This window comes from Nerophis lumbriciformis, linkage group LG22, assembly GCF_033978685.3.
Source record: "Nerophis lumbriciformis linkage group LG22, RoL_Nlum_v2.1, whole genome shotgun sequence".
Lineage (NCBI taxonomy): Eukaryota > Metazoa > Chordata > Actinopteri > Syngnathiformes > Syngnathidae > Nerophis > Nerophis lumbriciformis.
The window spans coordinates 6859959-6873904 of record NC_084569.2 but is presented as its reverse complement, the minus strand read 5'-3'; the positions used below and the strand labels follow the sequence as shown (position 1 = coordinate 6873904).

The 13946-nt window shown below is 43.1% G+C and overlaps 1 protein-coding gene across 2 annotated transcripts in view; it reads left to right on the top strand.

The window, feature by feature from the left end:
• The window catches only part of LOC133615621 (large ribosomal subunit protein uL3-like), a 47783-nt gene that overhangs the window by 24970 nt on the left and 8867 nt on the right, over positions 1–13946 (top strand). For both annotated transcript variants that reach the window (XM_061974356.1, XM_061974355.1), the window contains exons 6-7: positions 1268–1428; positions 9859–9960. In XM_061974356.1, coding sequence (XP_061830340.1) covers positions 1268–1428; positions 9859–9960 — 263 coding nt within the window. The remainder of the gene's footprint in view (positions 1–1267; positions 1429–9858; positions 9961–13946) is intronic.

Sequence of the window (13946 nt, the reverse complement as noted above, 5' to 3'; positions counted from 1 at the left end):
ATATAGCTAGAATTCACTGAAAGTCAAGTATTTCTTATATATATATATATATATATATATATATATATATATATATATATCTTAACCACGCCCCCCGCCCCACCCCCGGCCACGCCCCCGCCCCCACCTCCCGAAATCGGAGGTCTCAAGGTTGGCAAGTATGATCAAGGGCAGGCCCGGCCCTAACCAATCTGGCGCCCTAGGCAAGATTTTAGGTGGCGCCCCCCCACATCGGCAGTGAAGTGTATATACTCACAAGAAACCGAATAGCTTTGTCTTTGACCTTTTTTTTTTACTTACAACTATACCTAATATATAAAGGGGTGGAAAAGTGACTATTACCTGCAGGGCAAACATTAGCTAACCAGAAGGCAATAACAATGTAAACAAAAAACACCTGCTTAAAAGATCTAATACAAATGTCCCTGAGGAATGTAAGGTGGGAGTACTGCAATTACCTAACGTTACATTATTATTTTCCATAACAATTTAGACACTCCACAATATTAACCCGACGTTAAAACAGAACTAGCTATTTACTGATTAGCAATTGCCGAATCATGTTAGCTTAATGCTAAAAAGCCAGGTTACTATCACATTCTGTAACAGACAAATAATTTCATGTAGGCTAACGTTACCTACCTGCTAACTGTCTTTTTCTCGTTTCTCCTCTTCTTTTCTCTTTTTTCTTCCCAGGGCACCTGACAGTTTTGGCCGTTTTGACATCTTGTGTTGATTTTTTGATGTGGTGACGTCCAAAAAGAGTCATGATATGGGAAGGGAGGGGGCGCACCGTGCGGGGGGGGGGGCTTTACTTTGCATTTTAATTAACGTGGGATTATTTTTTGTATTTAGAAATAATAGTACCAACTTTCTTTTTTTTTTTTTTTTTCTCCAACATTTGTGGCACTGGCGTGGCGCCCCCTGATGGACGGCGCCCTTAGCATTTGCTTATACGGCCTATGCCACGGGCCGGCCCTGATCAAGGGTGATGGGTCAAATGCAGTGTGTGTGTGTGACAATCATTGGTACTTTAACTTTAACAAGCTGTAATATCTTACTGAGATCATTTAGGACCAAAACACTTAAAACAAGTAAAACACTCTAACATAAAATCTGCTTAGTGAGAAGAATGATCTTATCAGACAGAAAATAAGCAAATATCACCCTTATTTGAGATATTTCATCTTACTAAGATTTCAGTTTTTGCAGTGTGAGAAGCACGTTGTACAAACAGCTGTGGGTGTGTAACTCTCTCTGCCGATAGGCGTGACGAGTCGCTGGCACACAAAGAAGCTCCCGAGGAAGACTCACAAGGGCCTGCGGAAGGTGGCGTGCATCGGAGCGTGGCATCCCGCTCGTGTGGCTTTCACCATAGCTCGAGCCGGTCAGAAGGGCTACCACCATCGGACTGAGATCAACAAGAAGGTCTGTTTTTTATTCCAGCGACTTGCTTTGGATGGATGTTGTAATGCAGTGTTTTTCAACCACTGTGCCGTGAGATACAGTCTGGTGTGCCGTGGGAGATTATCTAATTTCACCTAATTGGGTTGAAAATATTTTTTATTATAATCCGCAAATAATGTGCCCTTGTTGAGTGTCGGTCCTGTCTAGAGCTCGGCAGAGTAACCGTGTAATACTCTTCCATATCAGTAGGTGGCAGCAGGTAGCCAATTGCTTTGTCATGATCACATGCTGGAGGCAGCGTGCAGGTAAAAAGGTGTCTAATGCTTAAACCAAAAATAAACCGCTAAGAAAAGGCGTTGAAGTTTAGGGAAGGCTATACAGAACTAAATTAACACTGAACTGGCTACAAAGTAAACAAAAACAGAATGCTGGACGACAGCAAAGACTTACAGCGTGTGGAGCAAAGACGCATACTTGCCAACCCTCCCCATTTTCCCGGGAGACTCCCGAATTTCAGTGCCCGTCCCGAAAATCTCCCGGGGCAACCATTCTCCCGATTTCCACCCGGGACAACAATATAGGGGGCGTGCTTTAAAGACACTGCCTTTAACGCCCTCTCTCACCTGAAACCTTCACCCCTTAACAGCCGCATACTGTCCAGGTGTCCGCTTTTCCTCCATATAAACAGCGTCACATATTAATGAGGCGTTGGACGGGTTTAACAATGATCTTTACTCAAAATTGTCAAGAAATGCTGACACGTTGTGTGAACTTTTAACTGGTTTGATGGTAACGCAAGGCATACTTAGTCAACAGCCATACAGGTCACACTGAGGGTGGCCGTATAAAGAACTTTAACACTGTTACAAATATGCGCCACACTCTGAACCCACACCAAACAAGAATGACAAACACATTTCGGGAGAACATCAGCACTATAACATAACATAAACACAACAGAACAAATACGCAGAACCCCTTGCAGCACTAACTCTTACGGGATGCTACAATAACATCGACGGCTTTTGGAGCTCAGTGCACAACTGTACACTAGAGATGCGCGGATAGGCAATTATTTCATCCGCAACCGCATCACAAAAGTCGTCAACCATCCGCCATCCGCCCGAACTAACATTTAATCAAAACCGCACCCGCCCGCCATCCGCCACCCGCCCGTTGTTATATATCTAATATAGACGATGCAAGGCATTAGTGAGGTTATAAAGCTTTTGCCTGTTAAAGAAAGGAGACTGATCCAATGCAGCAGAGACATTCAATGCGTGCCACGCTGTCACGGCCCAGACGCACACCAGTGCGCAATCATCTGGGAGCCGCGCTGAGCGCACCTCCAAGCGCGCTCGCGCCACTCAAACTGCTGCAGGCAGCTGCGTTCTATCTTGTTTTAACATCCTGTGGCACTCTTCTGGCATCACGGCGGACGAAACTGCTCATGCTCAGGGTGTTTGTGGAGATTCGGGGTTTTGCACAAATGTGATGCACCATGTTAGATGTCCCGGTTTTGTGACTTGTCGTAGACATAAACAGCGTCGCAGCTCTTGCAAATCACGTAGCCAGCATTACTATCATCCTGATTTACAACCTCATAAAAACGAGTCCACGCTGAACTTTTCTGGCCTTTTTTTCCCCTGGTCTTTAGTATTCCCTTTTTTAGTTTGTCGCGTACCACGTTTTTTCTTCTTCTGTTGTGGCATATGCTGCAGGTGCCTGCTTGTTTTTCGTATGTGGGTAACAACATTTAACTATGTATATATATTTCCGAATTGGTTTAAGTGCCACCCGCCTGAATCTATTTAAAATCTAATTTTTTTAAATTTCAACCGCCCGACCCGACCCGCGGATAAAATCTAATTTTTTTTAATTTCAACCGCCCGACCCGCGGATAATCCGCGGACTCCGCGGTTGTGTCCGCAAACCGCGCATCTCTACTACAAAGTAAACAAAAACAGAATGCTGGACGACAGCAAAGACTTACAGCGTGTGGAGCAAAGACGCATACTTGCCAACCCTCCCGATTTTCCCGGGAGACTCCCGAATTTCAGTGCCCGTCCCGAAAATCTCCCGGGGCAACCATTCTCCCGATTTCCACCCGGGACAACAATATAGGGGGCGTGCTTTAAAGACAGTGCCTTTAACGTCCTCTCTCACCTGAAACCTTCACCCCTTAACACATACTTGCCAACCTTGAGACCTCCGATTTCGGGAGGTGGGGGGTGGGGGCGTGGTGGGGCGTGGTTAAGAGGGGAGGAGTATATTGACAGCTAGAATTCACCAAGTCAAGTATTTCATACATACATACATACATATATATATATATATATATATTATATATATATATATATATATATATATATATATATATATATATATATATATATATATATATATATATATACATACATATATATATATATATATATATATATATATATATATATATACATATATATATATATACATATATATATATATATATATATATTTATATATACATACATATATATATATATACATACATATATATATATATATATATATATATATATATACATATATATATATACATATATATATATATATATTATATATATATATATACATACATATATATATATATATATATATACATCCTGAAAATATGCAAACAAACTGTGTTTAGATTATTGATACTTCAAACTTGCATAAATAAATATTAAGGAATGTAACATAACTTGGCTTCTGAGAGTTTCAAAATGTAATGAATAAAATGCTAAAGTTGTTGATAAACAAGCAATTATTTTAATAATTAAATATGGTCATTTTAAATGAATTATTATGATAATTTAAAATTAATTATTTCAAATATGTTTATTTTAATGTATAATTCTATGGCTGGATGTAATAAGGAGTCACGAAAAAATACAAATAAAAATACAATTAATATTGATGTTTTTAGCAAAATATAGTAAAAATGTATTTAGTTTTTTTTTTTTTTAAATTAATAAATATATTTATTTTTAGGTAAGATAAACATAATAATACAATTTATCTCTAGTCTGGATGATTTAGTTCTTGTCACCCTGTTGTCCTCCCGTCATGAAAAAAGGCTGTCCTCACTCAGGTCCGCATGGAGCTGGAGGGGGCGTGGCTTCCAGCTCCGGCTGAAAATCGGGAGATTTTCGGGAGAATATTTGTCCGGGAGGTTTTCGGGAGAGGCGCTGAATTTCGGGAGTCTCCCGGAAAATTCGGGAGGGTTGGCAAGTATGCCTTAACAGCCGCATGCTGTCCAGGTGTCCGCTTTTCCTCCATATAAACAGCGTGCCGGCCCACTCACATAATATTGAGGCGTTTGACGGGTTTAACAATGATCTTTACTCAAAATTGTCAAGAAATGCTGACACGTTGTGTGAACTTTTAACTGGTTTGATGGTAACGCAAGGCATACTTAGTCAACAGCCATACAGGTCACACTGAGGGTGGCCGTATAAAGAACTTGAACACTGTTACAAATATGCGCCACACTGTGAACCCACACCAAACAAGAATGACAAACACATTTCGGGAGAACATCCGCACCGTAACACAACAGAACAAATACCCAGAACCCCTTTGCAGCACTAACTCTTACGGGACGCTACAATAACATCGACGACTTTTGGAGCTCAGTGCACAACTGCACACACAACAAGAAGGAGACGAAGCAGAAGAACGAAGAAGAGACATGGCGACGACGAGTAAGAAGAAGAAATACGCTTGCAAGTTCCAAAATGATTGGAAAAAATAATTTCACCGCCCCCGCAACTCCTCCAATCTCCGGAATTCGGAGGTTTTAAGGTTGGAAAGTATGCATAGACGGCGTTCACAAAGTACATCCGAACTAGGGATGTCCCGATCCGATATTTGGATCGGATCGGCCGCCGATATTTGCTAAAAAATGCGTATCGGCAAGGCATGGGAAAATGCCGATCCAGATCCAGTTTAAAAAAAAACTCCGGTCCGTGTTTTCAAAGGCACCGATTTAAATAATACATTCCACTTTTCTGCTTCTCCGTAATTTCCGTTCCACATTTTCCATCACACCTTCAACACATCCACAGGTCTGTGGATTCTCACGCAGTTGCTTTTAGCTGCTGGCATTACACGACAGGCTCTTCTCACTCTTTCCTGTGTCTCCCTCTCACAGACAGCGAGCGCACCTTCTTACACACGTCACATACTGTCACGTCATACGTCACATACTGTCACGTCATACGTCACATACGTATACGTCCTCCCCTAGCAGAGAGGTAGCAGCATGGCTAACGTTAGCTGTGATGCTAGCGCAGCCGCTAAGGTGCGCGCCTGCTCAAACGTCCTCTGCGCACGGCAAATCTATGCCACACACAAAATCAAATAAAAAAATAAGCGCATAACAATTTTCGACACACGGACACGACAGAGAAAACAGTTTTCGTCATCGTTGTTCAAATATTGTAATGTCTGTCAAGACGCTTATCTCCATTCGGTGCCACACGTCCACACCATCAAAATGCTGAGGCAAAAATTTCCAGATCAACGCCGTCTGAAAAAATTAGTGATTTTTTTTTAGTTGTGATTTCCTTCTCTGCATGAAAGTTTAAAAGTAGCATATATTAATGCAGTATGAAGAAGAATGTTTTAATGTAGACATGCAAGCCTTGAAAGAAAATGTTGAAAATCAAGACTACATTTCCTGCAAATGGGTGCATTTCTACCCTATATTTTAACTTTAGATTTATTCTCATATCAAACTCTTTTGGCTGTCTTTTTGACACTTACATCCGGCGCCCCCCTCCACACCCTGGATTATAAATAATGTAAATAATTCAATGTGATTATCTTGTGTGATGACTGCATTATGATGATAGTATATATCTGATAGTATATATCTGTATCATGAATCAATTTAAGTGGACCCCGACTTAAACAAGTTGAAAAACTTATTGGGGTGTTACCATTTAGTGGTCAATTGTACGGAATATGTACTTCACTGTGCAACCTACTAATAAAAGTCTCAATCAATCAATCAATCAAAACACATAGAATCATCATACTGCTGTGATTATATGCATCAAGTGTTCATTCAAGGCTAAGGCAAAATATCGAGATATATATCGTGTATCGCAATATGGCCTTAAAATATCGCAGTATTAAAAAAAGGCCATATCGCCCAGCCCTAGTTTCAATGATGCCATTTCTGTTTGTCATGTATAATTTTGTCTATTTAGGGCCCGCATGGCCCATTGCATAAGGACTCCCAAAGGGAGTCCTTATGCAATGGGACATAAGGACCTATTGAATTTGTAAGGTTTTATTATTCTTTCTTTTTTCTTCCGCCGCCTCTTTGAGCACTAATTTGACCCACTTAACATGCTTCAAAACTCACCATATTTGACCCACACATTTTAATAAAAAAACCGAACCCAAAAACTCAAAATTGCGCTCTAGCGCCCCCTAAAAAGAAAAAAAAACTAAGCTGCCTGTAACTCCCACTAGGAAGGTCGGAGAGACATGAAACAAAAACCTCTATGTAGGTCTGACTTGCACCTACCTTTCATAATTGTATATCGTCGGGCAAAAATCAACAGGAAGTTGGCAATTCCCCCTTCAAGACAAAAAAGTACTAAATACAGTCACTTTTGCCTCTTTGAGCTGTAATTTGACCCCCTTAACATGCTTCAAAACTCACCAAACTGAACGCACACATCAGGACTGGCAAACATTGCGATCTAAAAAAAAAAACCTAACCCCTAATCTCAAAATTGCGCTATACTGCAATGTTTTAATAAAACGCAAAAATAACTGCTCCTCGGAAGACAAAAATGACAAAACTGCCTGTAACTCCCACTGGGAAGGTCGGAGAGACATGAAACAAAAACCTCTATGTAGGTCTCACTTAGACCTACATTTCATACATTGACAACCCCCAGCAAAAATCAACAGGAAGTTTGCTATTCCCCCTTCAAAACATTTTTTTTGTAAAAACCGGTCACCTTCCTTCAAAATCGAACTCCTCAGAGCGCGTTTGTCGTTTCGCCTTCAAACTCACACAGGAGAGAGATTGAACCCTTGTGATTACAATGACGGAAGCGCTTTTTTTCTAACCGCTCCGGTTTTGATTTTATGACCCTTCAAAGACCCGCTGCGCTGATGCTGCTGCGCTGCTGTATTTTTTAAGATGGCTGCTTAAAAGCAGGATGCACCAACATGCCCACACAATGCAGACAAGGTAGGTACACTAGACAAAAGTCTTGGGACACTTCAGACTAAAAGTAGACAAAAGTATTGGGACACTTACGACTAGCACCTGCCAAATACGCGGGCCCGACCAACGCTGCTTGCAGCTTTAATTTGTGTTTATCCTTGAATAAACAGGTCAGTTTCTTGTTACCAACCATTGTGTATTATTCAAACTCCCCTAATTCAGCTGGCTAGTTGTTATCAAGAGTACTAAAACCCTTTTCAACATGATTCTGACAACTAAGTAGGCTAAATAACTTTAAACTTTAATACATGCTCCGATAGGCCAGTATCGGTCAGTATCGGTATCGGTCAGTATCGGTATCGGATCGTAAGTGCAAAAACCTGGATCGGGACATCCCTAATCCGAACATGACATGACAATCAACAATGTCCCCACGAAGAAGGATAGCAACAACTTAAATTGTCTTGATTGCTAAAACAAAGCAGGTGCGGGGAATATCGCTCAAAGGAAGACATGAAACTGCTACAGGAAAATACCAACAAAACAGGAAAAGCCACCAAAAATAGGAGCGCAAGACAAGAACTAAAACACTACACACAGGAAAACAGCAAAAACCTCAAAATAAGTCACGGCGTGATGTGACAGATCGTGACAGCACACCTACTTTGAGACAAGAGCTAGTAAACAAAAACAGAGTGCTGGACGACAGCAAAGACTTAAAGCGTGTGGAGCAGATGGCGTCCACAAAGTACATTCTTACATGACATGACAATCAACAATGTCCCCACAAAGAAGGATGAAAACAAGTTAAATATTCTTGATGGCGAAAACAAAGCAGGTGCGGGGAACAGCGCTCAAAGGAAGACATGAAACTGCTACAGGAAAATACCATAAAAAGAGAAAAAGCCAGCAAAATAGGAGCGCAAGACAAGAACTAAAACACTACACACAGGAAAACAGCAAAAACTTCAAAATAAGTCAGGGCGTGATGTGACAGGTCGTGACAGTGCACCTACTTTGAGACAAGAGCTAGTAAACAAAAACAGAGTGCTGGACGACAGCAAAGACTTAAAGCGTGTGGAGCAGATGGCGTCCACAAAGTACATTCTTACATGACATGACAATCAACAATGTCCCCACAAAGAAGGATAAAAACAAGTTAAATATTCTTGATGGCGAAAACAAAGCAGGTGCGGGGAACAGCGCTCAAAGGAAGACATGAAACTGCTACAGGAAAATACCATAAAAAGAGAAAAAGCCAGCAAAATAGGAGCGCAAGACAAGAACTAAAACACTACACACAGGAAAACAGCAAAAACGTCAAAATAAGTCAGGCCGTGATGTGACAGGTCGTGACAGCGCACCTACTTTGAGACAAGAGCTAGTAAACAAAAACAGAGTGCTGGACGACAGCAAAGACTTAAAGCGTGTGGAGCAGATGGCGTCCACAAAGTACATTCTTACATGACATGACAATCAACAATGTCCCCACAAAGAAGGATAAAAACAAGTTAAATATTCTTGATGGCGAAAACAAAGCAGGTGCGGGGAACAGCGCTCAAAGGAAGACATGAAACTGCTACAGGAAAATACCATAAAAAGAGAAAAAGCCAGCAAAATAGGAGCGCAAGACAAGAACTAAAACACTACACACAGGAAAACAGCAAAAACTTCAAAATAAGTCAGGGCGTGATGTGACAGATCGTGACAGCGCACCTACTTTGAGACAAGAGCTAGTAAACAAAAACAGAGTGCTGGACGACAGCAAAGACTTAAAGCGTGTGGAGCAGATGGCGTCCACAAAGTACATTCTTACATGACATGACAATCAACAATGTCCCCACAAAGAAGGATAAAAACAAGTTAAATATTCTTGATGGCGAAAACAAAGCAGGTGCGGGGAACAGCGCTCAAAGGAAGACATGAAACTGCTACACGAAAATACCATAAAAAGAGAAAAAGCCAGCAAAATAGGAGCGCAAGACAAGAACTAAAACACTACACACAGGAAAACAGCTAAAAACCTCAAAATAAGTCACGGTGTGATGTGACAGATCGTGACAGTGTACCTACTTTGAGACAAGAGCTATAGTGATGCACTTTTTATTGTCAATATCGGCTACGGAGTTGAATTTTTTCATGATTTCTGCTGGTGGTGTGCCTCAAGATTTTTGTGCCTTGGCTCAAAAAAGGTTGAAAAACTGAATTATCTTTAAGCTTTCTGTCCTCAGATCTATCGAATTGGCAAAGGTGTTCACATCCATGAGGGAAAGGTGATCCGGAACAATGCCTCCACTAACTATGACATCAGCCAGAAGACCATTACTCCCATGGTAAGTACATAATGCAGGTGTGCATACTAGGGCTGTGGATCTTTGGGTGTCCCACGATCATACTTGCCAACCCTCCCGAATTTTCCGGGAGACTCCCGAAATTCAGCGCCTCTCCCGAAAACCTCCCGGGACAAATATTCTCCCGAAAATCTCCCGATTTTCAGCCGGAGCTGGAAGCCACGCCCCCCTCCAGCTCCATGCGGACCTGAGTGAGGACAGCCAACAGGGTGACAAGAACTAAATCATCCAGACGAGAGATAAATTGTATTATTATGTTTATCTTACCTAAAAATAAATATATTGATTAATTAAAAAAATATAGTAAAAATACATTTTTACTATATTTTGCTAAAAACATCAAAATTAATTGTATTTTTATGTGTATTTTTTTGTGACTCCTTGTTACATCCAGGCATAGAATTATACATTAAAATAAACATTTTTGAAATAATTGATTTTAAATTATCATAATAATTAATTTAAAATGACCATATTTAATTATTAAAATAATTGCTTGTTTATCAACAACTTTAGCATTTTATTCATTACATTTTGAAACTCTCAGAAGCCAAGTTATGTTATATTCCTTAATATTTATTTATGCAAGTTTGAAGTAGCAATTAAACACAGTTTTGTTTGCACATTTTCAGGATGTAGATATATATGTATATATTAGAGATGCGCGGTTTGCGGGCACAACCGCGGAGTCCGCGGATTATCCGCGGATCGGGCGGATGAAATTAAAAAAAATTAGATTTTATCCGCGGGTCGGGTCGGGTCGGGCGATTGAAATAAAAAAAAATTAGATTTTAAATAGATTCAGGCGGGTGGCAGTTAAACCAATTGGGAAATATATATACATAGTTAAATGTTGTTACCCACATACGAAAAACGAGCAGGCACCTGCAGCATATGCCACAACAGAAGAAAAAAAAAAAAAGAGATGGACACTTTTACGGAGCGGAGAAGGCCCCCGACGCCTCGCCGGGGTCCGGGACCGAGGCCCCTTCCCCCGACAGGGCCCCACCGGGAGCCGTAGCTGAGGCGATCCGCGAGAAGGGCCCGACGCACGTCCAGGGTCACCACCGCGCCCACCGCACCGACACCCCGCCTCGTCCGCCTTCGCCGCGGCCGGCGTCACGCGCAGCAGGTAAGCAGCTTACCTGCCTGCCACCCCCGTGGCCGGGGGCTCGTAACAGGGGTCACTCCGCGCGCTCCGCCCGCGCAGCTTACCTGCCCGCCACCCCTGTTGCCGGGGGCGCGTAACAGGGGTCACTCCGCGCGCAGTGCGCTCACGAAAGGGGTGGGGCTCACCCTGGTTGATATAGACAGCAGGACGGTGGCCATGGAAGTTGGAACCCGCTAAGGAGTGTGTAACAACCCACCTGCCGAATCAACTAGCCCTGAAAATGGATGGCGCTGGAGCGTCGGGCCCATATACCCGGCCGTCGCCGGCAGCGAGACGCGCTTGGAGGTGCGCTCAGCGCGGCTCCCATATGATTGCGCACTGGTGTGCGTCTGGGCCGTGACAGCGTGGCACGCGAATGTCTGTGCTGCATTGGATCAGTCTACTTTCTTTAACAGGCAAAAGCTTTATAACCTCACTAATGCCTTGCATCGTCTATATTAGATATATAACAATGGGCGGGTGCAGGCGGATGGGGTTCTGATCAAATGTTAGATCGGGTGGATTGCGGATGGTTGACGACTTTCTGATGCGGTTGCGGATGAAATAATTGCCTATCCGCGCATCTCTAGTATATATATATGTAAGGGACGGCGTGGCGCAGTGGAAGAGTGGCCGTGCGCGACCCGAGGGTCCCTGGTTCAATCCCCACCTAGTACCAACCTCGTCATGTCCGTTGTGTCCTGAGCAAGACACTTCACCCTTGCTCCTGATGGGTGCTGGTTAGCTCCCTCCATCAGTGTGTGAATGTGTGTGTGAATGGGTAAATGTGGAAGTAGTGTCAAAGCGCTTTGAGTACCTTGAAGGTAGAAAAAGCGCTATACAAGTACAACCCATATATATATGTATGTATGTATATATATATATATATATATATATATATATATATGTATATATATGTATGAAATACTTGACTTGGTGAATTCTAGCTGTCAATATACTTCTCCCCTCTTAACCACGCCCCCAACCACGCCCTGTCCCACCCCCGACCACGCCCCCACCCCCCACCTCCCGAAATCGGAGGTCTCAAGGTTGGCAAGTATGCCCACGATTCGATTCAATATCAATTCTTGGGGTCACGATTCGATTCAAAATCAATTTTTTTTTTCAATTCAACACGATTCTCGATTCAAAAACGATTTTTTTCCTGATTCAAAAGGATTCTCTATTCATTCAATACATAGGATTTCAGCAGGATCTACCCCAGTCTGCTGACATGCAAGCAGAGTAGTAGATTTTTGTATAAAGCTTTTATAATTGTAAAGGACAATGTTTTATCAACTGATTGCAATAATGTACATTTGTTTTAACTATTAAATGAACCAAAAATATGACTTATTTTATCTTTGTGAAAATATTGGACACAGTGTGTTGTCAAGCTTATGAGATGCGATGCAAGTGTAAGCCACTGTCACACTATTGATTCATTAAAAAATAAAAATAAATAAATAAAAATATTAAAAATTTTTTTTTTTTAAATCGATTTTTTAAGAATGAGAATCGCACAACGTGAGAATCGCGATTCGAATATGAATCGATTTTTTTCCCACACCCCTAGTGCAGGGGTCGGCAACCGGCGGCTCTAGATGCGGCTCTTTAGCGCCGCCCTAGTGGCTCTCTGGAGCTTTTTCAAAAAATTTATGAAAAATGGAAAAAGATGAGGGGGAAAAAATCTATTCATCCATCCATCCATCCATCTTCTTCCGCTTATCCGAGGTCGGGTCGCGGGGGCAGCAGCCTAAGCAGGGAAGCCCAGACTTCCCTCTCCCCAGCCACTTCGTCCAGCTCTTCCTGTGGGACCCCGAGGCGTTCCCAGGCCAGCCGGGAGACATAGTCTTCCCAACGTGTCCTGGGTCTTACCCGCGGCCTCCTACCGGTCGGACGTGCCCTAAACACCTCCCTAGGGAGGCGTTCGGGTGGCATCCTGACCAGATGCCCGAACCACCTCATCTGGCTCCTCTCCATGTGGAGGAGCAGCGGCTTTACTTTGAGCTCCCCCCGGATGACAGAGCTTCTCACCCTATCTCTAAGGGAGAGCCCCGCCACCCGGCGGAGGAAACTCATTTCGGCCGCTTGTACCCGTGATCTTGTCCTTTCGGTCATAACCCAAAGCTCATGACCATAGGTGAGGATGGGAACGTAGATCGACCGGTAAATCGAGAGCTTTGCCTTCCGGCTCAGCTCCTTCTTCACCACAACGGATCGATACAGCGTCCGCATTACTGAGGACGCCGCACCGATCCGCCTGTCGATCTCACGATCCACTCTTCCCTCACTCGTGAACAGGACTCCGAGGTACTTGAACTCCTCCACTTGGGGCAAGATCTCCTCCCCAACCCGGAGATGGCACTCCACCCTTTTCCGGGCGAGAACCATGGACTCGGACTTGGAGGTGCTGATTCTCATCCCAGTCGCTTCACACTCGGCTGCGAACCGATCCAGTGAGAGCTGAAGATCCTGGCCGGATGAAGCCATCAGGACCACATCATCTGCAAAAAGCAGAGACCTAATCCTGCAGCCACCAAACCAGATCCCCTCAACGCCCTGACTGCGCCTAGAAATTCTGTCCATAAAAGTTATGAACAGAATGGGTGACAAAGGGCAGCCTTGGCGGAGTCCAACCCTCACTGGAAACGTGTCCGACTTACTGCCGGCAATGCGGACCAAGCTTTGGCACTGATCATACAGGGAGCGGACCGCCACAATCAGACAGTCCGATACCCCATACTCCCTGAGCACTCCCCACAGGACTTCCCGAGGGACACGGTCGAATGCCTTCTAAAAGTCCACAAAACACATG